Here is a 24,259-nt window from a genome sequence, read left to right on the forward strand (position 1 = left end):
CATTATAGTTGGACTTTAGTCTTATAAATGGTCTGTCAACAAACTCACAATGACTTTCAGGAAGAAGTTGTTTCAAAAGCAACATCAACTGGAGTTTAATCTCCGTTAATCCTACATAAATATGACATGCTGTAATAGCCTAATAAAAACTTTTAGGATATATACTTTAGTTTTTTCAAAAATATATATATTTTTATGTGGGCTTATTTGTTAGAAGTAGCTTGACGAAGTGCAATCAAACAATGCATAATAAACAAATATTTGAAAACATTTCACATGTTCAACTTGAGATACACCTGCCAAGAACTTTTACCTTGCACAGAGACTATGGAGCCAAATGGACCAGCGGTAATCATTGTTTAAAGGATGAAATGTAAGTTTGCAAGCACTTTTTATTATTGAACTCCTAGTTACATGACAAGGACCAACCACAGTTTGCATCTGTGCAGCAATACAGAAACTCAACTTTTATTTTTATAAACCCAACCGAAAAGGTGGCCTCCTTCTTTGTCTCAAAGAGAGGTGCAGTGAACTTTGCCTTTGGTATTTAATATTTTAAAAGATTACAGCTTTTTTCAAATTTGGTGACCACCTATTTTATCAAAGAAGCGAGGAGGTGCCAGGCAAATTTTCATTTTGATTTTATATTTGTTTCAATAATCACAGCAAGTTACAAATTGGAACTTGGAATAGTTTGTTTAAACAAGAACTTGAAAAGTGTTAGTCAAAATGTTTTAAAAATCCTGGAAAGAAAGTGAAAGTGGAGGTTTCCTTGTTACAACCATTATTAATGAACTGTACATCACTGTAATAGCTTATAATTAGTGTGATCTTCATGGGGGGTCCTGTTCAGGTGAACTCCGAGTTCTACACTGGCTGGCTGGATCACTGGGGTTCCCCTCACTCAACAACAGACATGAGATCAGTGGCCAAGAGTCTGGACCTGCTCCTGGACTATGGTGCCAACATCAACATGTGAGTTTGAATAAGATGTCACTGGTACCATCTTGCTGGGATTATTTAGCTTGTTAACAAGTGCTTCAGATTGTTAGGAGATGTGATTGTCAACAACTACTTCTTCTGTAACTGACATAGTTATACATTATACTGGGACTATCAACTTGTGTTTTAGATCTGATAATACCTTTGTGAATACAGCTGATTAATGGTAATGCCACCAGATCAGTTTATGTATAGCATACCAGTCTGAGACCCAGTGAGCGTTTGGAGAGCCAAATTGCTTAGTTCATACAGCCCTATCACAGCATTGAGGCAAGAACATTGGCCCAGATAATACCAGCATTTCTTACTTCCTCAGGTACATGTTTGAAGGAGGCACCAACTTTGCTTACTGGAATGGTGGCCGTATATTTCCTTTTTCATTGAGTCATGTGTTTCCAGACTGGAGGCAGGCATTTACTAATGTTTATCATGTTCCAGAATTAGAAATAAGTAAATACTATAAAGTAAAATTCTTTCTAAAGGCTAATTGACTAGACTTCCATATGATATCAGCAGCTACAACTTTGTTTCTGATGTGGCATAAATAGCCCCCTGTTGATTGTTGAAAGTGAAACATGGGTGTTGCATGGGTGATCTGGGTTGCTTGTAGTTGCCAATGCCCCTCCTTACCAGCCTGTACCAACCAGCTATGACTATGACTCCCCCTCTTAATGAGACCCGGCTGACATCACAGAAAATCCCATTTGCCATAAGGCAGGTCATATCAAAGGTAAATATTATAACACCGGTAGATCAGATGAATTATATGTTTACTATAGGTTCACCTCAACTGCTATGTCTCGGATAGGTTGGAGTCATTGGTAGATCAAACTGTAATGGTTAACTTGAAGCCTTCATTCAAAGTGCTAAATGTAATAATTATACAAAGGCAACAAAAAGGGACTTTTCCTGACACATATGTTATAAGCTTAATCCCAGATAAATCCCAACGATGGGTCTTTAATGAACATGTTCTGTCATTAAAGTCCACCATAACTCCCACATACTGTACAAGAAGAGATTGTGTGACACATGGTGTTACCTTAATGTACACATCTGTGTGACTCCAGTGTACGCTTATAGTTACAAGAGACATCATCTGATGTACACCTTGAGTGGCTCAGGATGGTGTACACATTTAATGGTTACAGAGACATCTGTGTGACCGCGTCGCGGTTACATGACATCTGTTGACTCCTGGCGGTTACAGAGACATGTCTCATGGTGTACAAACTGTTCTGCGATGAATCTGTGTACGTTTACACATAATGGTTACAGAGACATCTGTGTGACACATGGAGTGTACACACTTAATGGTTACACAGAGATGTCTGTGTGACTCATGATGTACACATCTGTGTGAGTGGTTAAGCAGTTACAGAGATGTGACTCTGATGTACACTTAGCGGTTACTGAACTTGTCTATTAAATTGTACACACTTAATGGTTACAAAGACATCTATGTGACTCATGATGTACATTGTGGACACAAGAGACATCCATTGTGATGCACATTGCCTGTGTTACAGAGATGTATGTTACATGGAGTACATCCTAGTTACAGAGACATCTGTGTGACTCATGAATTGTACACGCCAATGGTTACAGAGATGTCTATTGAGCTCATGATGTACCTGGTAGTTACAGAGATGTCTGTGTGACTTATGAGTGTTACGCTTAATGGTTACAAAAAGAAATTATACACCATTAGCGTTGACATGACTCTATGATGTACACACTTAGTGGTTGAAATGTCTGTGTGACTTATAATTATTACTTAAGAGACATCTGTGTGACATGGTGATACACTTATGGTGTACAATTACATGGTGCGGTTACAGACATGTCTGTTGTGACTCATAGTGTACATAATGGTTTACAAGAGACATCTGTGTGACTCATGGTGCCACCCCACTTAATAGTTACAGAGACATCCTGTGTGACTCATGATGTACACCTTAATGGTTACAGAGACATCTGTGTGACACATAGTGTACACACTTAATGGTTACAGAGATGTCTGTGTGACTCATGATAGTGCACACTTAATGAGTTACAAAAGAAATCTGTGTGACACATGGTGTACACACTTAGTGGTTACAGAGACATCTGTGTGATACATGGTGTACCACGGCGGTTTGCAGATATGTCTGTGTGACTTATGGTGTACACTTAATGGTTACAGAGACATCCTGTGTGACTCATGGTGTACACACTTAATGGTTACAGAGACATCTGTGTGACTCATGATGTACACACTTAGTGGTTACAGAGATGTCTGTGTGACTTATGAATGTACACTTAATGGTTACAAAGACATCTGTGTGACACATAGGTATACACTGCGTAAGCGGTTACATAGACATCTGTGTGACTCATGATGTACACACTTAGCGGTCACTGAGACATCTGTGGCTGACTCATGGTGTACAAACTTAATGGTTCACGGAGACATCTGTGTGACACATGTACACATAATGGTTACAGAGACATCTTTGTGACTCATAGTGTACACACTTTATGGAATTAGAAACATCTGTGTGATACATGGTGTACACACATGGTGGTTACTGAAATATCTATTGTGACTCATGGTTTACACACTTAATGGATTTACAGAGACATCTGTGACTCATAGGTGTACATACTAAGCAGTTACAGAGACATTTGTGTGACTCATGATGTACACCTTAGCGGTTACTGGGAGACATCTGTGTGACTATCTCACCAGTAAGCTTACAGCGACATCTGTGTGATCGCGATGTACACACTTAATTGTTACAGAGACAACTGTGCTTGACACGTATTACATGGCGTTTACAGAGACATCTGTGTTACTCATAGTGTACACTTAATGGTTGCAGAGACATCTGTAGCTGACACATGGTGTACACACATGTAGGTGGTTACTGAAATATCTGTGTGACTCATGGTTTACACACTTAATGGTTACAGAGACATCTGTGTGACTCATGGTGTACATACTAAGCAGTTACAGAGACATTTGTGTGACTCATGATGTACACACTTGGCTTATGGTTACTGAGACATCTGTGTGGTGACTCATGGTGTACACACTTAATGGTTACAGAGACAACTGTGTGACACATGTACACACTTAATGGTTACAGAGACATCTGTGTGACTCATAGTGTACACACTTAATGGTTGCAGAGACATCTGTGTGTGACACACATGAATGGTTAAAAGTACACACATGGTTACTGAAACATCTGTGTGACTCATGAATTGTACACACTTAATGGTTACAGAGACATCTGTGTGACTCATGATGTACACACTTAGTGGTTACAGAGATGTCTGTGTGGCTTATGGTGTACACTTAATGGTTACAAAGACATCTGTGTGACACATGGTGTACACATTTAGTGGTTACTGAAACATCTGTGTGACTCATGGTTTACACACTTAATGGTTACAGAGACATCTGTGTGACTCATGGTGTACACACTTAGCGGTTACAGAGACATCTGTGTGACTCATGGTGTACACACTTAAAGGTCACATGCAATGTAAAACACAACTTTGCAGATTCTGATACCTTTCGGTATGGACTTACCGAAACAAATCGTCAAAAATACAAATTCAACTTATAAAGTTGAAAAATATAGCGATGCAAAAAAGCGTCTTGTCGGAGTTCAAAGCGATTTACTAATTTTCCCTCGACTTTTCGAGGGAAAACTGGTTTCAACAGCTGGGCTGCAAGCTCATAGCCGTCGCGGCGAAGGAAATAGGTTCAGCGCAACTTGGAGGCGGGCTGTCCGGTGAATACTCGGTGAAGGCTTTGGTGTGAGCTATTTTCCTAATGTTTTGTTGATATCTCACGAGTATGAGCTTTTATATGTTATGACAGTAAATACCGAAACTGTTTTATATAATTTCATTTGTCTATTTCACCACCTGCGTTCTTCTTACCAGGAGTCACTTTCTCAGTTCGATGCTTAAAAGCAATGTCATTATTTAGCGTTGACAGAATTTCTAACTGTGATATAGATATATCGTTGTCACAGACAAAACTCAATGTCTTGTTTATTGACACCTGTGTATCTGCCTGCCTGTCTGCTAATGACAATATTCAATACACAACTTCGATCACACTGACCACATGCAATTTGAACTTAACACCAATCAGGCTATACACCATAAAAAGCGCATTGATTTATGACCCGAGTTGAGGCTCAGTCACATTATGTAATTACACAGACAGGCAGGTGTGATACTTGAACACATGACATGTTATGATGTCTGTGATTGCAAAATGTTATACACCAAAAATGAGCATGTATTTACAAAACCCAATATCTCTATATATACACACACAATGAGCTGTGAGGGCATTCTGCAAATGAACCAGCCGTTACACTTGAGTGCACACCCACCCGCTCTGACTGGGTTCGGTATCCCGGCTGCTTCGTTTCTTGGAGGGTAAACCAAAGTACACAATATTGCACTTTTGATTTGCGATTGTACGCTTATAATTTTGTTTATATGTTTTTTCATAACCAGCAATGTATATTATATGTCATGAATAAGTGATAATTGTGTTTTCATTATGTTTGATTTTTTGGTTGCATGTGACCTTTAATGGTTACAGAGACATCAGTGTGACACATGATTTACACACTTAGTGGTTACAGAGACATCTGTGTGACACATGGTGTACACACTTAATGGTTACAGAGACATCTGTGTGACTCATGGTGTACACACTTAATGGTTACAGAGACATCTGTGTAATACATGGTGTACACACTTAATGGTTACTGAGACATCTGTGTGATACATGGTGTACACACTTAATGGTTACTGAGACATCTGTGTGATACATGGTGTACACACTTAATGGTTTCAAAAACATCTGTGTGACACATGGTGTACACACACTTAATGGTTTCAAAGACATCTGTGTGCAGCCACACACATATTGCTGGGTTATATGTGAGACAACTGTTAACTGTTAATATTCACATTTGATCGTGAGTAATGAGTGAAAAAAATTAAAATTACAATCTTTAAATTCTCAATAATTTCTGGTTGTACTCTAGAAAGTTGTGGTCCATGCTGTCCCAATATCGGACCACCTCTTCTTTCAATTCAGCAATATTCCTAAAATTCTCAATAATTTCTGGTCATACTTATATATTTAAATATCTGAGGGGTGCCTTTCCTTATTCCGCCTGGTCTTGTTTCCAGTATAACCCTCTACCACCTGAGCCGATCCCCCAAAACACTCCAAAGTGTCCGTATGGAAATGTGCAGATGGATTTTGTAAGTGGAGTGTGACATACTGTACATAATGTTTGAAGGGAGCTCAACATCATAGATAGCAAATATGTATGTCACTGACATTGGATCAGTCTTTATTGATTGTTTTCATGATTGAAGATTGCTGTGTTTGGTGGTATTCTGCAGGGCTTGTGATTCAGGGGTGTCTTTTTATCTCCCGTATCTTTATGTCCACGCTAAGAGTGTTGTTACAATGTGTACCTTGTTGTACGACCTCTAAAAGTGGTTACAATGTGTACCTTGTTGTACAAGCTTTGAATGTGGTTACAATGTGTACCTTGTTGTACGAGCTCTAAATGTGGTTTACAATGTATCTTGTTGTACAAGCTTTGAATGTTGTTACAATGTGTACCTTGTTGTCACGACCTCTAAAAGTGGTTACAATGTGTACCTTGTTGTACAAGCTTTGAATGTTGTTACAATGTGTACCTTGTTGTCACGAGCTCTAAATGTGGATTTACAATGTGTACCTTGTTATGCGAAGCTCTAAATGTGGTTACAATGTGTACCTTGTTGTCTGAGCTCTAAATGTGGTTACAATGTGTACCTTGTTGTCTGAGCTCTAAATGTGGTTACAATGTGTACCTTGTTGTGAGCTCTAAAAGTGGTTACAATGTGTACCTTGTTTATACGAGGTCTAAATGTGGTTACAATGTGTGTCTTGTTGTACAAACTCTAAATCTGGTTACAATGTGTACCTTGTTATGCAGAGCTCTAAAAGTGGTTACAATGTGTACCTTGTTGTCTACAGAGCTCTAAATGTGGTTACAATGTGTACCTTGTTGTCTGAGCTCTAAATGTGGTTTACAATGTGTACCTTGTTTATCTGAGGCTCTAAAAGTGGATTACAATGTGTACCTTGTTGTCACGAGAGCTCTAAAAGTGGTTACAATGTCGTCTTGTTGTACAAGCTTTGAATGTGGTTTACAATGTGTACCTTGTTGTACAAGCTTTTGAATGTGGTTACAATGTGTGTCTTGTGCTAGCTTCAAATGTGGTTACAATGTGTGTCTTGTTGTACTACAGAGCTCTAAAAGTGGATTACAATGTGTTCCTTGTTGTCACGAGGTTTGAATGTGGTTACAATGTGTGTCTTGTTGTGCAGAGCTTCTATTGTGGTTACAATGTTTGTCTTGTGTACACAAGCTTCAAATGTGGTTACAATGTGTGTCTTGTTGTACAAGCTTCAGATGTGGTTACAATGTGTATCTTGTTACATTTTAAGCTTTGAATGTGGTTACAATGTGTGTCTTGTTGCACAGGAGTTTGAATGTGGTTGCAATGTGTGTCTCTTGTTGTACAAGCTTTGAATGTTGTTACAATGTGTACCTTGTTGTATGCGACCTCTAAAAGTGGTTACAATGTGTACCTTGTTGTACAAGCTTTGAATGTTGTTACAATGTGTACCTTGTTTATCTGAGCTCTAAATGTGGTTACAATGTGTACCTTGTTGTCGAGCTCTAAATGTGGTTACAATGTGTACCTTGTTATGCGGAGGCTCTAAATGTGGTTACAATGTGTGTGTACCTTGTTAATGTGTGCCTTGTTGGAGCTCTAAATGTGGTTACAATGTGTACCTTGTTGTGAGCTCTAAAAGTGGTTACAATGTGTACCTTGTTGCGAGGTCTAAATGTGGTTACAATGTGTGTCTTGTTGTACAAACTCTAAATCTGGTTACAATGTGTACCTTGTTGTACGAGCTCTAAAAGTGGTTACAATGTGTACCTTGTTGTACGAGCTCTAAATGTGGTTACAATGTGTACCTTGTTGTACGAGCTCTAAATGTGGTTACAATGTGTACCTTGTTGTACGAGCTCTAAAAGTGGTTACAATGTGTACCTTGTTGTACGAGCTCTAAAAGTGGTTACAATGTGCGTCTTGTTGTACAAGCTTTGAATGTGGTTACAATGTGTACCTTGTTGTACAAGCTTTGAATGTGGTTACAATGTGTGTCTTGTGCTAGCTTCAAATGTGGTTACAATGTGTGTCTTGTTGTACGAGCTCTAAAAGTGGTTACAATGTGTTCCTTGTTGTACGAGGTTTGAATGTGGTTACAATGTGTGTCTTGTTGTACGAGCTTCTATTGTGGTTACAATGTTTGTCTTGTGTACACAAGCTTCAAATGTGGTTACAATGTGTGTCTTGTTGTACAAGCTTCGAATGTGGTTACAATGTGTATCTTGTTGTGTACACAAGCTTTGAATGTGGTTACAATGTGTGTCTTGTATGAGTTTCGAATGTGGTTTGCAATGTGTGTCTTGTTGTATGAGCTTTGGATGTGGTTGCAATGTGTATCTTGTTGTATGAGCTTTGAATATGGTTACAATGTGTATCTTGTTGTATGAGCTTGAATGTGGTTACAATGTGTGTCTTGTTGTCTGAGCTTGAATGTGGTTACAATGTGTGTCTTGTGCTAGCTTGAGATGTGGTTACAGTGTGTCTTGTTGTGTACATAAGCTTCAACTGTGGTTACAATGGGTGATCAAATGTGGTTACAATGTGTGCCTTGTTGTGCTAGCTTTGAATGTGGTTACAATGTGTGTCTTGTTGTGCTAGCTTTGAATGTGGTTACAATGTGTGTCTTGTGCTAGCTTGAATGTGGTTACAATGTGCATCTTGTTGTGTTAGCTTCAAATGTGGTTACAATGTGTGTCTTGTATGAGGACCCGAATGTGGTTACAATGTGTGTCTTGTATGAAGACTGAATGTGGTTACAATGTGTGCCTTGTATAAGGACCAAATGTGTTTACAATGTGTGTCTTGTATGAGGACCGAGATGTGGTTACAATGTGTGTCTTGTATGAGGGACCGAATGTGGTTACAATTGAGTCTTGTTGTGCTAGCTTTGAATGTGGGTTACAATGTGTGTCTTGTTGTGCTAGCTTTGAATGTGGTTACAATGTGTGTCTTGTGCTAGCTTGAATGTGGTTACAATGTGCATCTTGTTGTGCTAGCTTCAAATGTGGAGTTTACAATGTGTGTCTTGTATGATAACTTGAATGTGGTTACAATGTGTGTCTTGTATGAAGACCAAATGTGGTTACAATGTGTGCCTTGTATAAGGACCAAATGTGTTTACAATGTGTGTCTTGTATGAGGACCGAATGTGGTTACAATGTGTGTCTTGTATGAGGACCGAATGTGGATTTACAATGTGTGTCTTGTATGAGGGACCGAATGTGGTTACAATGTGTGTCTTGTATGAGGACCGAATGTGGTTAGAGTGTGTGTCTTGTATGAGGACCGAATGTGGTTATAGTGTGTGTCTGGTATGAGGACCGAATGTGGTTAGAGTGTGTGTCTTGTATGAGGTCCAAATGTGATTACAAAACTGTATGAATGATCCTTGGTCAGTGTGACATCAAGGCATAAAGTTATGTAAGCCAGAACAAGTACCTTCAATAACACTGACCTCCAGAAGAAGACAGATCTTCAGTAGCTACTTCATGATAAAGATCTGTTCAGAACTCACATAGTTTGCTCTAGCTATACCAAATCAGGTTTTTTACATGTAAATAAATTGTTTAAGGTGTTTAAAAGTTGTTGTTTACATGTTCACAGTGTTTTCTACTTAACTGAAGAAGCAAACCTTCTCATGTGTAACTAGCTGTTCTCTTACCTAAAGCATTAGTTTGTATGTTTGACATGTCTTCAGATGACAACAATTCAAGGATCTCTTCAAACAACAAGCCCTGGTGGACCGATCAAATCTCGTTTTCCTCTCACCATGGAACAGATTAAGTTTGTGAGTGACAATTTGATAGGTGTACCTCTTCAGCATAACCTTTTATTGTCTGTTATAGTTCACCATAATTTGTTTTAGGTTGTGTTGGAAATATTATTATTCCATTGAGCCAGTTAGTAAACTTTGAAATTGCTTTCTATGTCATGGCAAAATTATAAAGTCATTCAAGAAATGAAAAAATGTTCAAACTGATGTAAAAGCAAATTTTTAGTTCCTTAAAATGTTCAACAAAACAAACAAATCCTCTCTATGTTTTAACTGAAAAGTTGCTGAGCACTATGTTAGACTGTTTATGTATAAGGCGTCCTTAATACTGTTTTTGCTTTCATTATTGTCTGCTGAACATATTGCTGTGTCCATTTCCAGTATTATGGTTTCATCCTGTATCATGCGTCTTGAAGAGCAACTTGACACTCCCAACACCACTCGTGACTAGCGGAACAGAGACCGAGGGAGTTACGATCATGGTCAATGAGGTTGGTTAGAAGGTCATTTTATACTGTAGCAGTCTGTATACAGTAAACACCATGTTGTCAGAAGTTATTTTTGCTCTTTCATGCATGACTGGAATAGGTCCCCAGTACCATAAGAACCTTGAAACACTAATGCTTAGCTGTGACATGATTGCCGCGTTACCATCATTGTGTTGATTAAGCTCATATTATTGACCACTGGTTTATGAGGCCCTTAGTCTGGGGATTATCAGGTCCCTGTACATTTATATGCAGGTGCTTGGATGAAGCAATGATAACACTAACATCAGTATACGAACTCTTCACTCAACGTTTAGACACTGGACATGTTTGTACATTGATACAAAGGATACCAAGATCTTCGTGCAACTGTTTATTTTCTGGGTAAATCTCCAGGTACCCATGGGTATCTTTAACCGGGACCTGACATGGCAGGTGAACATCACTGGGGCTGCTGGCCAGTACCTAGACATTCTGGTGGAGAACCAGGGCCGCATAGGATTCAGTACACTCATGAACTACAACCTGAAGGTAGGTGGCACAAGGTTCTAGAACTTCCGTCCAAACATGGACACTGTTGCTCATGTATGACTTTATGTTAAAACTGCTTGATAATAAAACATTTCGAGGAGGAACCATGGCACTTCATTTATTGAAACCATAGTGTTTGATTTATTGGAACCATTGTGTTTGATATATTGGGAACCATTGTGTTTGATTTATTGGAACCATAGTGCTTGATTTATTAGAAGCATTGTGTTTGATATATTGGGAACCATTGTGTTTGATTTATTGGAACCATTGTGTTTGATATATTGGGAACCGTTGTGTTTGATTTATTGGGAACCATTGTGTTTGATTTATTGGAACCATAGTGCTTGATTTATTGGAACCATAGTGCTTGATATTATTGGGAACCATTGTGTTTGATTAATTATGAAACCTGACATTTGATTTATAGGGAAACCTAGCACTTGATGTATGTATTAGAAAACCCAACCAGTGTGCGAAATACTTTCTATATTTTGCTACCCAGTCAGGCTAGCTATGCCTGAAAGTTACTAGCCAACAAAATAATTCACTAGCCCAAAATTTGAATGTGGACAAGGGTTTTCATCATTAAGTTGCTAATATGATGAACATTTTTATCAGGCCATAATCTTAAATGATTTAAAATTGAATTATAACTTAACAAGTCTGAGGGAGTGATATATGTACAAAATGACCTCATGAAATTCTCAAATTCACCTAGCCAGTTGGGCCAGTGACTGGAGGTTTGCTGGCCCAACTGGATTATTCATGGTGCTTGAATATTGAACAGACACTTGATGTATTGGGGAAACCCTGACACTTGATGTATTTGGTGCTTGAACCCAACACTTGATGTATTGGGAACCATGGTGCTTGAATATTGGAACAGTCACACTTGATGTATTGGGAAACCTGACACTTGATGTATTGGGAATCATGGTGCTTAAATATTAGAACAGTCACACTTGATGTATTGGGAAACCTGACACTTGATGTATTGGGAATCATGGTGCTTGAATATTGGAACAGTCACACTTGATGTATTGGTAAACCTGACCCTTGATGTATTGGGAACCATGGTGCTTGAATATTGGAACAGTCACACTTGATGTATTGGGAAACCCTGACACTTGATGTATTGGGAACCATGGTGCTTGAATAATGGAACAGTCACACTTGATGTTTTGGGAAACCTGACACTTGATGTATTGGGAACCATGGTGCTTGAATATTGGAACAGTCACACTTGATGTTTTGGAAACCTGACACTTGATGTATTGGGAACCATGGTGCTTGAATAATGGAACAGTCACACTTGATGTATTGGGAAACCCTGACACTTGATGTATTGGGAATCATGGTGCTTGAATATTGGAACAGTCACACTTGATGTATTGGTAAACCCTGACACTTGATGTATTGGGAACCATGGTGCTTGAATATTGGAACAGTCACACTTGATGTTTTGGGAAACCCTGACACTTGATGTATTGGGAACCATGGTGCTTGAATAATGGAACAGTCACACTTGATGTATTGGTAAACCTGACACTTGATGTATTGGGAACCATGGTGCTTGAATATTGGAACAGTCACACTTGATGTATTGGTAAACCTGACACTTGATGTATTGGGAACCATGGTGCTTGAATAATGGAACAGTCACACTTGATGTTTTGGGAAACCTGACACTTGATGTATTGGGAACCATGGTGCTTGAATATTGGAACAGTCACACTTGATGTTTTGGGGAAACCCTGACACTTGATGTATTGGGAACCATGGTGCTTGAATAATGGAACAGTCACACTTGATGTATTGGGAAACCTGACACTTGATGTATTGGGAATCATGGTGCTTGAATATTGGAACAGTCACACTTGATGTATTAGTAAACCCTGACACTTGATGTATTGGGAACCATGGTGCTTGAATATTGGAACAGTCACACTTGATGTTTTGGGAAACCTGACACTTGATGTATTGGGAACCATGGTGCTTGAATAATGGAACAGTCACACTTGATGTTTTGGGAAACCTGACACTTGATGTATTGGGAACCATGGTGCTTGAATATTGGAACAGTCACACTTGATGTATTGGAAAAACCTCACACTTGATGTATTTGGAGTGGTGAAGAAAATTGAACTTGCAGAGAGGGCCAAGCTTGCACAGCTTGACTTTGGAGGTGGACCACCATGTAGGAAGACAGCGTATCGGGAGATAGACAGTAGGATTGTCAGACTGAAAGATCAGCGTCGTCAGTTCCAAGATACCGTCGGCAACCTCATTTGACTTGCATAGTGACTGAATGTTTTTCATGTGATGATAAACTTTAAAACACTCATGTGCTATTTATGACTTTATTAATGTGATTAACAGTTTTTTTCAAGGATTATTTACTTATCAATTTTATACAGATTATAATTGTTTTAATGTCTTTCTGACATCATCAATAAATAATTAAAATGATTATTTTATGTTATTTCATCATTCTGCATGGATTAGTCAATTATCTATCCTATGTAACAGGTAATTACTGAACTATGCATTCAGCTGAAAAGTTTGTTGTTTTAAGCTGTCTAACAACTGGCTGTCTAACAGATGGGAGGACACCAGGTCTGTGACACGTGATAAATTGCCCCTCACAAATTAAAAAAATGGAGCTTTGACTTTTGGTATATTGTAACTTGTGACCTCTATCATTTTGGTCGGATTTTCAAAATGTTGATTATTTGCAGGAATTATTTTTGTTGATAATTTCAAAATGTTCCATTTAGTATGTTTGCATCATTTACAGGGCCTGACGAAAAATGTAACCTTGAATGGAAGCATTTTGGAAGACTGGGAGGTTTACCCAATAACACTTGAGAATATTCGTACTCCTGCCCACTTTACCAGACAGTACAGGTGAGGGAGTGTTATACCATAGGCATGGGGGATGCATTTCAGTATCAAGATCAAGATAAGCCATGGCACATGGTATTTCATCAATGGAGACAGTAGGTGTTGTGTGCACTCTGTATTAGTGAGGGTTAGCATTTCCACTGTGGGCAAAGTGAAGACATTCCACTGCAGCCATGCACTGCTCAGCACACGGGGCGTTAGCTCCAAGTCAGTTTTATTTCTGAAACTGTGAGTTTATTGTATAACTAGTGTAACCATGGTAACTTCATTGTAAAATTCTAGGGCTGGTCCCAAGAAATCAGCGTCAGGTGACCTAGAGACTCCCTCCATCTACATGGGTAAAATACCAGTGCCCAACATGGCGGTATGCCACAAGACTCCTACCTGGACATGAGGCCTTGGCATAAGGTGAGTTAGTGCTTCATTGTCTCACAGGAACAGGCTGCTCAGGTACACTGTAGCGCCATAGAAGTTTCTACACAGAATAATGGTAACAAATAGAAAGCTAAAAAGTTCTATTGGTGTACTACATTTAGTGGATACTGTAGGGACAACAGAGGTTGTGCTCTGCCACTTGGTTTAGATATATTATCTAGGTCTGTGAATTATTATGAATCATATTATGGAGGACGTTAAACATGTGTCTTTGCAGACAATGTAGGTTTTAAACCAATCATACCATTAGGCTCTTTTAACAGAAAATTATGATGTTAGTTAAAACAGTTAAAACAATGTGTGAAGCCCATTTCTGGTGGCCCCCATGCCCTGATATTACTGGAATATTGCTAAAAGCGGCATAAAACGGAACTGAAGAATGTGCTACATACATACACGATGCCGCATGCGACTTGCATGCACGCTTGCATCTACCTGCATCTTGCACGCACACACACACACACACACACACATCTCTCTCTCTCTGATCCCCCTGGTCCAGATTTCAAAGTCTTCTTCCCTCGAATAAGAACACCCTAATTTGTTCAGAGATTCAAATCTTATTTTCAATATGGCTGCCGCTGCAGTCATGATGGAAACCTATTTACAGCCATTTGTTTGTATGTAATGTATGTTCCTTATCATGCTTATGTCTTCAGAGTTGCTACAACTGTTGTCGGTACATGTCCCCTACAGCTAGTGGGTCGAGAGTGGGTTCAAAACAGGAGTTGCATGTCATCTTGAGCTGTTTTGTTACCCCACTGGATGTTGCCTGTTCATTCAGTTCACAAATTGTTTTGGTTCACAGGGTCAAGCTTTGGTAAATGGCTTCAATCTGGGACGCTACTGGCCAGTTGAAGGGCCACAGGTTACACTGTACGTCCCGAAACCTGAGCTGGTGGCGCCCCCAGGGACTAACTCCCTTATTATGCTGGAACTGGAAAGTACTGGATGTCAGGCAAACAGCAGCTGCACCATCAAGTTTGTAGACAGCCCGTTTATCAATGAGACACCAAAGGGATCCACCTTGTCATCACGTGTGGTTCGGGAAAATTTTGACTGGCACAAGTTTCATTAAGGCAACATTGTCAGCTGGTGTTACAATGTGTATGATGTTTGCCATCATGTTTGTATCACACTGTTACAGTTTGATATGCAATAACATTCCACTTACTTGCCTTTTAAAAAGTAGGGATTTTGTATCAGGTTCTTTTTAACTTTAAATGTGTTAAATATTCTCATAATATTTTGCTATCCTTCTATATTGACCTCAAGAAACCAGAGACAATATACTTTATTGTTCAGCAAGATTATTTTACACTTTATATTATATATGGAATTGCAAGTTGACAAGGCAGTGTAAACTATAATGTTTACAATGTATTTTTACATACATAATTGAGTGACTAGTCAAACTCAAGTGACACTGTTAGGGAGATGTGACTCACATTGCTCGTTAGTCTTTTAAAACTCCTGGTATTTAGGCCACTGTTACTGTGATATTTCTCTGCAGTATGTGATGAGCATCACTGATGTCAGTCAATGTCAAGACTCACTGGTACCATATGATGTGATGACGATAGCCTCTGTAGTATTACCATGATGAAAGAAGATAGTGAATATATTTATTGTGTTTATTTTTCATGATTGTTTGTGTGTTGATGCTGTGATTAAAGCCATAAATCTCACTGCATTCTGTCAATTTTCCAAAGAAATTGTTGCTGTTCTAGATTTGTTTTTGTGGCAGCAGTTGTGTTGCTTACCACCCACATAGGTGAAGGCACCGCCTCCGTGGTGTAATAGTGGTTAGGCGTCATTCCGAGAGCCGGAAGGTCGCAGGTTCGATCCCCGACTGCGTCATACCAAAAGACTTTAAAATATGGTACTTGTTGGTCCCTGTCTGGCGCTCGGCATTAATGGGTACAACAAGGACTGGTCGGCTCGGAGTCAGTATAATGTGTCTGAGTGGGGTATTCATGCTTCACTGCGGCATGGTATTTCAATGGGCTAGCACTATAAAACCAGCTTCAGTCTGGGCTAGTACAAGCAGCCGCACATACACATACACACGCATGCACGTCGTCATATGAGCGAAATATTCTCAAGTACGACGTTAAACCCAATTTCACCTCACCTCACCTCACATAGGTGATCTATTCATTACCGACTGAGGAATGACGGAGCAGTGCCCTTGTGTCAGCAGTGTTCTGGCTATGGCAGGTCAGCCTGTAGATATTCACACCTGGAGCAGATAAGCCAGTGAGGTAATCATCCATGTCATTACCAGTTGAGGAATGAGAGAGCAGTGCCCTTGTGTCAGCAGTGTTCTGGCTACAGCAGGTCAGCTTGTAGATATTCACACCTGGAGCAGATAAGTCAGTGAGGTAATCATCCATGTCATTACCAGTTGAGGAATGAGAGCAGTGCCCTTGTGTCAGCAGTGTTCTGTCTACGGCAGGTCAGCTTGTAGATATTCACACCTTGAGCAGATAAGTCAGTGAAGTAATCATCCATGTCATTACCAGTTGAGGAATGAGAGCAGTGCCCTTGTGTCAGCAGTGTTCTGGCTACGGCAGGTCAGCTTGTAGATATTCACACCTGGAGCAGATAAGTCAGTGAGGTAATCATCCATGTGATTACCAGCTGAGGAATGAGAGAGCAGTGCCCTTGTGCCAGCAGTGTTCTGGCTACGGCAGGTCAGCCTGTAGATATTCACACCTGGAGCAGATAAGCCAGTGAGGTAATCATCCATGTGATTACCAGCTGAGGAATGAGAGAGCAGTGCCCCTTGTGTCAGCAGTGTTCTGGCTACTGCAGGTCAGCCTATAGATAATCACACCTGGAGCAGATAAGTCAGTGAGGTAATCATCCATGTCATTACCGACTGAGGAAGAGAGAGCAGTGCCCTTGTGTCAGCAGTGTTCTGGCTACTGCAGGTCAGCCTATAGATAATCACACCTGGAGCAGATAAGTCAGTGAGGTAATCATCCATGTCATTACCGACTGAGGAAGAGAGAGCAGTGCCCCTTGTGTCAGCAGTGTTCTGGCTACGGCAGGTCAGCCTGTAGATAATCACACCTTTGAGCAGATAAGCCAGTGAGGTAATCATCCATGTCATTGGGTTTGATAACATAAGCCAAGTTAGTGACCACCCAGTATTTCCTCATTTAGGTCAAACCTGAAGCATGGGATACTAGTGTCCAGTCGTGTCCTACATCTGCATAGGGTCTTATATACAGCTAATGACAGTCTGCTGTCTGGAGAATTAGATGTTATGCTGAACTGTTGTATAAAGATCTAACTTCAGCCCCGCTTCTTGTTCTTATTTGTAGACATTACTTAGCCGTGCCTTTGAATTTGACTATTCCTGAAGTTAATAATTCAGAGAAAGCAAAAAAGAAAGAACAAACCTTTGAACGTGTCAATTTTATACCAATATGTCAATCCTGTAGGCCAAAGAAGGACTCATTGCTCTACATCAGTCTTTGATAGAAAGGGATTACATTAAAGGTCACCTGATAATAACTTATTTTTGGCTCAGGGTGGAATTTCCTGTAACTTTTTCATTTTAGGTCAATTTCATCTTGTAAACATGAAATACCATTGAAATTACATGAAATAATTGCTTTTAAACTAACGCAATACATTCTTCTAAAACTGGCTTATGTGTTTCCTTTTTTGAAGTGTGTATCTATTTGGCACAATGAGCTGTCATTTTCCAAATAAGGCCGAGAAGAGTTTAGTCACAGCCTTCAGCCTTCTAACTTCTGTGGATTCTGATGATATCCTGTTTCTAATGTAAAACACTCATTATGCCCCAGCTGGGAACACAATGGTCTTCAAGCACTCCGCCGTAAACCTGAACAAGGAGCTTTTCATCGCAACATTAAACTACCACCAATAATAATATTTACCAGACGTCATTAATAAAGGGTCAAATGATACATAGCACATGTAAAGAATCGTTTCTCAGAAGTAATACAACTCATACTGTCATCACAATGTTTAATGTGTTGACAAACGTGACAGATCGTGACATACAGACAAAAAGTTCAAACAGCACTAGCAAACATCAGTTGTATAGACTGACCCCCAATAGACTGAAAATGCCAAACATGAAGGACTCGGTCATTCATTGTCTTGTGTACCCCCCTCGCGCGTCCAAGACACAGGTGCTCCTTGTTTTCGTGCTCCTTATCAACTTCATAAAGAAATCTTGCGGAATCGCATTCCATTCCTCTACTAGAGTTCTGCGGAGTCCTGGGAGATCTGCTGGTGCTGGGTGATGTGTGTACACACGTCGACCGAGTTCATCCCAGGCATGCTCAATTGGGTTGAAGTCTGGCGAGTATGCTGGCGGCTCCATCCGCTCTACGCCCTGCTGCCTAAGGAATTCCGTGACAATCCTGGCCCTATGGGGCCTAGCGTTTTGCGGTAAAGAGGGTCGACCATAAAAGTCTCTCATGCTTTCTAGGAATGGCACTGCTGTAGGAGCCAGAATCTCGTAACGATAACGCTGTCTGGTAAGATTACCGTCGGCCACGTGCAGTGGAGTACGTCCAGTAGCAGTTATCCCTACCCAGACCAAATCGGTTGTGCGTGGCCACAGTTGCATCTGTGATTCGCTCTATATTGCGACAATAAATCCTCTGCCGACCATCATGGAAGGGCAAACTGAATCTGCTTTCATCAGTGAAGAGCACACGAAACCTGTGGCGTTGATTCCAGCAACCATGATGTCTACTCCATCTCAAACGCGCCTGCCTGTGACGTGGTGTTAGTGGTGAACGAACTGCAGGTAGCCTACAGCGGAGTCCTGCTGCCCTTAAAGGTCGATGAACGGTGCTCCTGGATATCTTTACATTGTTAACATTGAAGTGTTCTGTCAGAAGATCTGCTGCGTTGAGGAATCTTTTACGTAACGCAGTGTTAATCATGCGCCTATCATCTCGGACTGTTGTGACTCTGGGGAGACTCACATTAAAGCGTACAGCAACCTGCCGCTAAGCTTGACCAGATTCGAAAAGGCTTATAGCCTGACCCCTTTCAGCAAGTGTCAAAAACGTCTAATTTTAAGCTGCGATTTCAAACAGGTACCCGAACAGTGAACGACAGTGAAAAAGCATCAATGCATGTGTATTGTCCTCCACTTTCCATGGTTAGAGCGACTTGCACGTACAAATCATTGACATTAAGTGGCGGGTGGATTTCGATATTAGCAAATTGACTAAAAAAATGTGTCATTTGTAACAGATTGTATCGGACGTTAAAGAACGTAATAATGACATTTCGACGGCCTGATGTGTTTTTCCATACTGTTAAGAAAGTTTGTGAAACATTCAGTTGTATATATTTCAAACATAAACCAAGATGTACAACTTTAAGAAATAGTGTTACCAATAACGTGACCCTTCATTAATGACGCCGAGTATGAGGTACAGTTTAAAGCAGTATGAAACCCAACTTTATGCTTGTCTGCACTTGCACTACATGAAGCAGGTGTGGATGATCTTTCATGATCAATATTTAATCCCTCTCAAGTAGCATGTTGAGGAGTCAATAGTTTTCATTGTTCAGTTTGCACACTTGTCGACAAAGACAGCTGTTGCTTTCCAGTAGTAGTCAGTATGACCCTGTGTGTAAAGGCACAGACGCCATGAAGTTTCTACGGATATTCCTCGTTATAATATTGTTTCTTACTATGGGATTGCTGTCTGTTTATTACCATCGTGTTGGTCATGTTCCTTTGATGAAAACAGTTGTCACGGGAAACTGGTTATCTAACATCCTGTATGGTAATGATAGTGCCGCTCTTACCAATGCTACATTGCCAGAGAAAGGGAGTTACTCTGGGACTATTGAGAGGAAAGACAGTTATGATAGTGTTGTTGAAGATGATAACGTGGATGACAGTCCACTAAGAAAGGTCACAGGCGATGACAGTCCAACTAAAGAGGCCACAGGTGGTGAAAGGCGCAAACAGGCCCCGAGGACAGTGAAAAGAAAGGACGGAGTCGATGACGGACATGATAGGAATGTCAATATTTCACACACAGAAGATAGGAATGTTGTACTCCGACACGTGTTCCATGGCAATGATGGCCAAGGTTGGTGGTTGAAATTTGTTTTCTTTATGTTACCAGAAGATGGAAGTTATACATAACGATTACCAAAATGTCCTGGCGACCCTAACCAAGATTTGAAACCGATACACATATATAGACGAGCCCCTTCAATCACGTAATTAATGCTCCAGGATGACACAAACATTGGAGCACAGGAATCTATACCTCTTAGGGTAGTTACTGATATGTATAATTTCAACGAAAATACCTCGGGTTAGCGCTTGACGTGCACTCATTTAACAACACGTAAAACCTTCAAGACTTACAGGATCTTTGAAGGTCGTATAAACATGTTTATAGCACAGTTCTGTAACAGTTTACATGGTTGGGTTCTTGTGGTTGCAAAATCTCCCCAGTCCCCTTTGAGCCAATTCTTTTTTACGCCAAAAATGACCCCAGACCACCATGTACAAAGTGTTGCAGAAGTGAGTGATGAATATAAAATAGACCTGTTGTTTACAGATACAACAAATCTGGTATACTTTCCTTTGCACCTCAGGTTAGGTGTCTGGTTCCTAATGTACGTTAAAACCCCCAGTGTATAGTGGATCAGGTAGAAACACTGTTACCTGATGATCAATGTCTGTACCCTGATGACCAATGTCTGTACCCTGATGACCAATGTCTGTACCCTGATGACCAATGTCTGTACCCTGATGACCAATGTCTGTACCCTGATGACCAATGTCTGTTCCTGGTTTGTCTGCTCCAGACTCAACAAATTACACACTGACTTGAAATAATGTTTGAAGGTTTGGGAAAAATCATATCGTTTGTAATAATAAGGAACAATCGAAGGAATTAGCAGATATGACTTGTTTCAAAATAACATGTCCCATTCCACAGGTCACGGAGGAGTGGGAGTACGTGAAGGGAGGCTGACTAAGCCTCAGCTTGAGCGGTATCACCTTGGAAAGCGCACTCACCGATTTAACGAATATGTCAGCGACCTAATTTCTGTAGACAGGGAACTTCCTGATTACAGACACACACAGTAGGTAACACATAAACAATGCATCATCTTGTCCTCTTATCGTATGGCTGACTCAAACCTGATCACAGAACTAAGATTGAGTACATATGTTGGTGAGGGAAGGTAATAAGTTAACACTCATGTAAGCATGTTCATGAAGTCACAACATTATTCTACAGATTTCAGTCATCTAAATTTCCAGGCTGCTATATCGAAGACACATCCTTAAATATAAACTCACTCATTCACAGATTTTCCAAGAAAATTTAAGATCAGTCATGGTTGTCTGAATCAGGATTCAATGCGAAATTTGTTCTATTTTATGATATTATTCTTACTGCTAACTGAAATGTTCAAATGTATACCACACACAAGTTAATGTTCACCACAATTACACAGAGACCGTGTCTTAATCTCACATGTAGTACAAAGTAAAATTGGTAGACCAAGACTGAAAATAGAGTATGTCCCTCTTCAGTACTTGGGCGATCACTGTATGTGCACTAATGCTGTACCTTGGCCCCTCTTCAGGTGCCAGGACAAGGACTACGGTGACCAGCTGCCAGACACTAGTGTCATCATTTGCTTCTACAACGAGGCGTGGTCAACCCTCTTGCGGAGTGTGCACTCGGTCAATAATACATCGCCGCCAGAACTTCTGGGGAGATAATTCTGGTCGATGATTTTTCTGATTTAGGTGCGTTTTATTTTGTTTCTGATGAAATATGATGCGATAACATGAATGTACGATATGATAACATGAATGTACGATACGATAACATGAATGTACGATACGATAACATGAATGTACGATACGATAACATGAATGTACGATACGATAACATGAATGTACGATATGATAACATGAATGTACGATGACAGCAATAATATTTACGACTGTTTCAAATTGCATACACACTGCGCTTAGACGCTGATTTTTCCATTGTTAATATATGGGAATAAGCGCTTTGAGCGCTTTATGGAACGGGACCCATGTCTTTCCAGACTACTGTATCTATAAGGAAACATAACTGTTTCGCGGGAATAATTCAACTCAAACACCAGCACTGGTTTGTTGAGGTCCATGCCACCATCGTTTACGGGGCCTCACCACGTCCCCATGGAACTGCTGTTACCTAATGTTTGTTGGGACTCACCACGTCCCCATGGAGCTGCTGTTACTTAATGCTTGTTGGGACTCACCACGTCCCCATGGAGCTGCTTTACTTAATGCTTGTTGGGACTCACCACGTCCCCATGGAGCTGCTGTTACTTAATGCTTGTTGGGACTCACCACGTCCCCATGGAGCTGCTGTTACTTAATGCTTGTTGGGACTCACCACGTCCCCATGGAGCTGCTGTTACTTAATGCTTGTTGGGACTCACCACGTCCCCATGGAGCTGCTGTTACTTAATGCTTGTTGGGACTCACCACGTTCCCACGGAGTTGCTGTTACTTAATATTTATTGGGACTGAGTGAGTGAGTGAGTTAATATTTAACGTCACATCGGCAATATCTCAGCCATATAGTGACGAAAACAATTTATACAATAAATAGTGAAAATACTTTGAAGATTAAAACCTGTCAACGATGGACAGTAAAAATACTAGAGAATCACAGATATGAATATAAAACTAGCGAGCAAAGCTAAAACATTCCAATTAAAGAAGACAATACAGTATAAAACATGAGCTATAGATCGCCAACAACTGAAGGTAGATCACCATACTAGGAACCATGGGGACTTACATTACTTTGGCTACCTGCATGGATCCTAGCTGGAATTACACCATCCCTTCAGCCGCTGGCGATTGTAGGAAAATTTAGCCAACAGTTAAAATAACAAAAATACTACGTTTAAAATGTGATAATTTATATTTTACTTTGAAAGTTTTGGGACTTACGTACCCTCTTATTGGGACTGACTACGTCGCCACTGAGTAACTGTTACGTAATGTTTGTTGGGGTTCACCTTGTCATCGGAAGGGGGGAGCAGTGCCTGATGGCTGGTTTAAATTTGTTCCCGTTCAAATCAACAACGAGGAGAGTTCTATGGATATACAACTTCTTTATTATTAATATCAGCGACGTTTCGTTGCATTTAATAACACTGTTATCAAGCAAGTTGTTGTATATCCATAAAACTATCGCCGTTGTTCATTACACCAACTTCTAAATACCGCTCAAAGAAAGTGTTCACATCGTCACCAAGCAGTGCCTGATAGCTGGTGTTTGTTGGTGTCTAACCTGTCACCAAGCAGTGCCTGATGGCTGGTGTTTATTGGTGTACATATCGTCACCAAGCAGTGCCTGATGGCTAGTGTTTGTTGGTGTCTAACCTGTCACCAAGCAGTGCCTGATGGCTGGTGTTTATTGGTGTACATATCGTCACCAAGCAGTGCCTGATGGCTGGTGTTTGTTGGTGTCTAACCTGTCACCAAGCAGTGCCTGATGGCTGGTGTTTATTGGTGTAGATATCGTCACCAAGCAGTGCCTGATAGCTGGCATTTGTTGGTGTCTAACCTGTCACCAAGCAGTGCCTGATGGTTGGTGTTTATTGGTGTACATATCGTCACCAAGCAGTGCCTGATGGCTGGTGTTTATTGGTGTACATATCGTCACCAAGCAGTGCCTGATGGCTAGTGTTTGTTGGTGTCTAACCTGTCACCAAGCAGTGCCTGATGGCAGATGTTTATTGGTGTACATATCGTCACCAAGCAGTGCCTGATGGCTGATGTTTGTTGGTGTCTAACCTGTCA

General features: G+C 40.4%; 2 protein-coding genes and 2 long non-coding RNA genes across 4 annotated transcripts in view; all 4 read left to right on the top strand.

Annotated features, from left to right (window-relative positions):
- The first annotated feature begins 330 nt into the window (after positions 1 to 330).
- Positions 331 to 1,364, top strand: LOC124292296. The gene is made up of 3 exons (XR_006902412.1): positions 331 to 348; positions 854 to 975; positions 1,319 to 1,364. It is a non-coding gene; the product is annotated as an uncharacterized LOC124292296 (long non-coding RNA).
- Positions 1,365 to 1,706: 342 nt separating this feature from the next.
- Positions 1,707 to 10,443, top strand: LOC124292291. Its single transcript, XR_006902407.1, has 4 exons — positions 1,707 to 1,732; positions 6,217 to 6,291; positions 9,965 to 10,054; positions 10,421 to 10,443. It is a non-coding gene; the product is annotated as an uncharacterized LOC124292291 (long non-coding RNA).
- A 73-nt stretch (positions 10,444 to 10,516) lies between these two features.
- Positions 10,517 to 15,453, top strand: LOC124292295 (beta-galactosidase-like). Its single transcript, XM_046729362.1, has 5 exons — positions 10,517 to 10,530; positions 10,924 to 11,058; positions 13,859 to 13,968; positions 14,248 to 14,373; positions 15,209 to 15,453. The coding sequence occupies exons 1-4, from the start codon at positions 10,519 to 10,521 to the stop codon at positions 14,357 to 14,359; spliced, it is 369 nt and encodes a 122-aa protein (XP_046585318.1). The 5' UTR covers positions 10,517 to 10,518; the 3' UTR covers positions 14,360 to 14,373; positions 15,209 to 15,453.
- LOC124292280 (polypeptide N-acetylgalactosaminyltransferase 5-like) overlaps positions 15,084 to 24,259 on the top strand; it is a 28,691-nt gene continuing 19,515 nt past the window's right edge. Inside the window, 6 exon segments of the mRNA XM_046729341.1 lie at positions 15,084 to 15,110; positions 15,209 to 15,344; positions 20,160 to 20,507; positions 21,372 to 21,426; positions 22,030 to 22,157; positions 22,160 to 22,195. Coding sequence (XP_046585297.1) covers positions 15,084 to 15,110; positions 15,209 to 15,344; positions 20,160 to 20,507; positions 21,372 to 21,426; positions 22,030 to 22,157; positions 22,160 to 22,195 — 730 coding nt within the window.

This window comes from Haliotis rubra, unplaced genomic scaffold, assembly GCF_003918875.1.
Source record: "Haliotis rubra isolate DU_JTF1 unplaced genomic scaffold, ASM391887v1 Scf511, whole genome shotgun sequence".
NCBI classification, from domain to species: Eukaryota; Metazoa; Mollusca; class Gastropoda; order Lepetellida; family Haliotidae; genus Haliotis; species Haliotis rubra.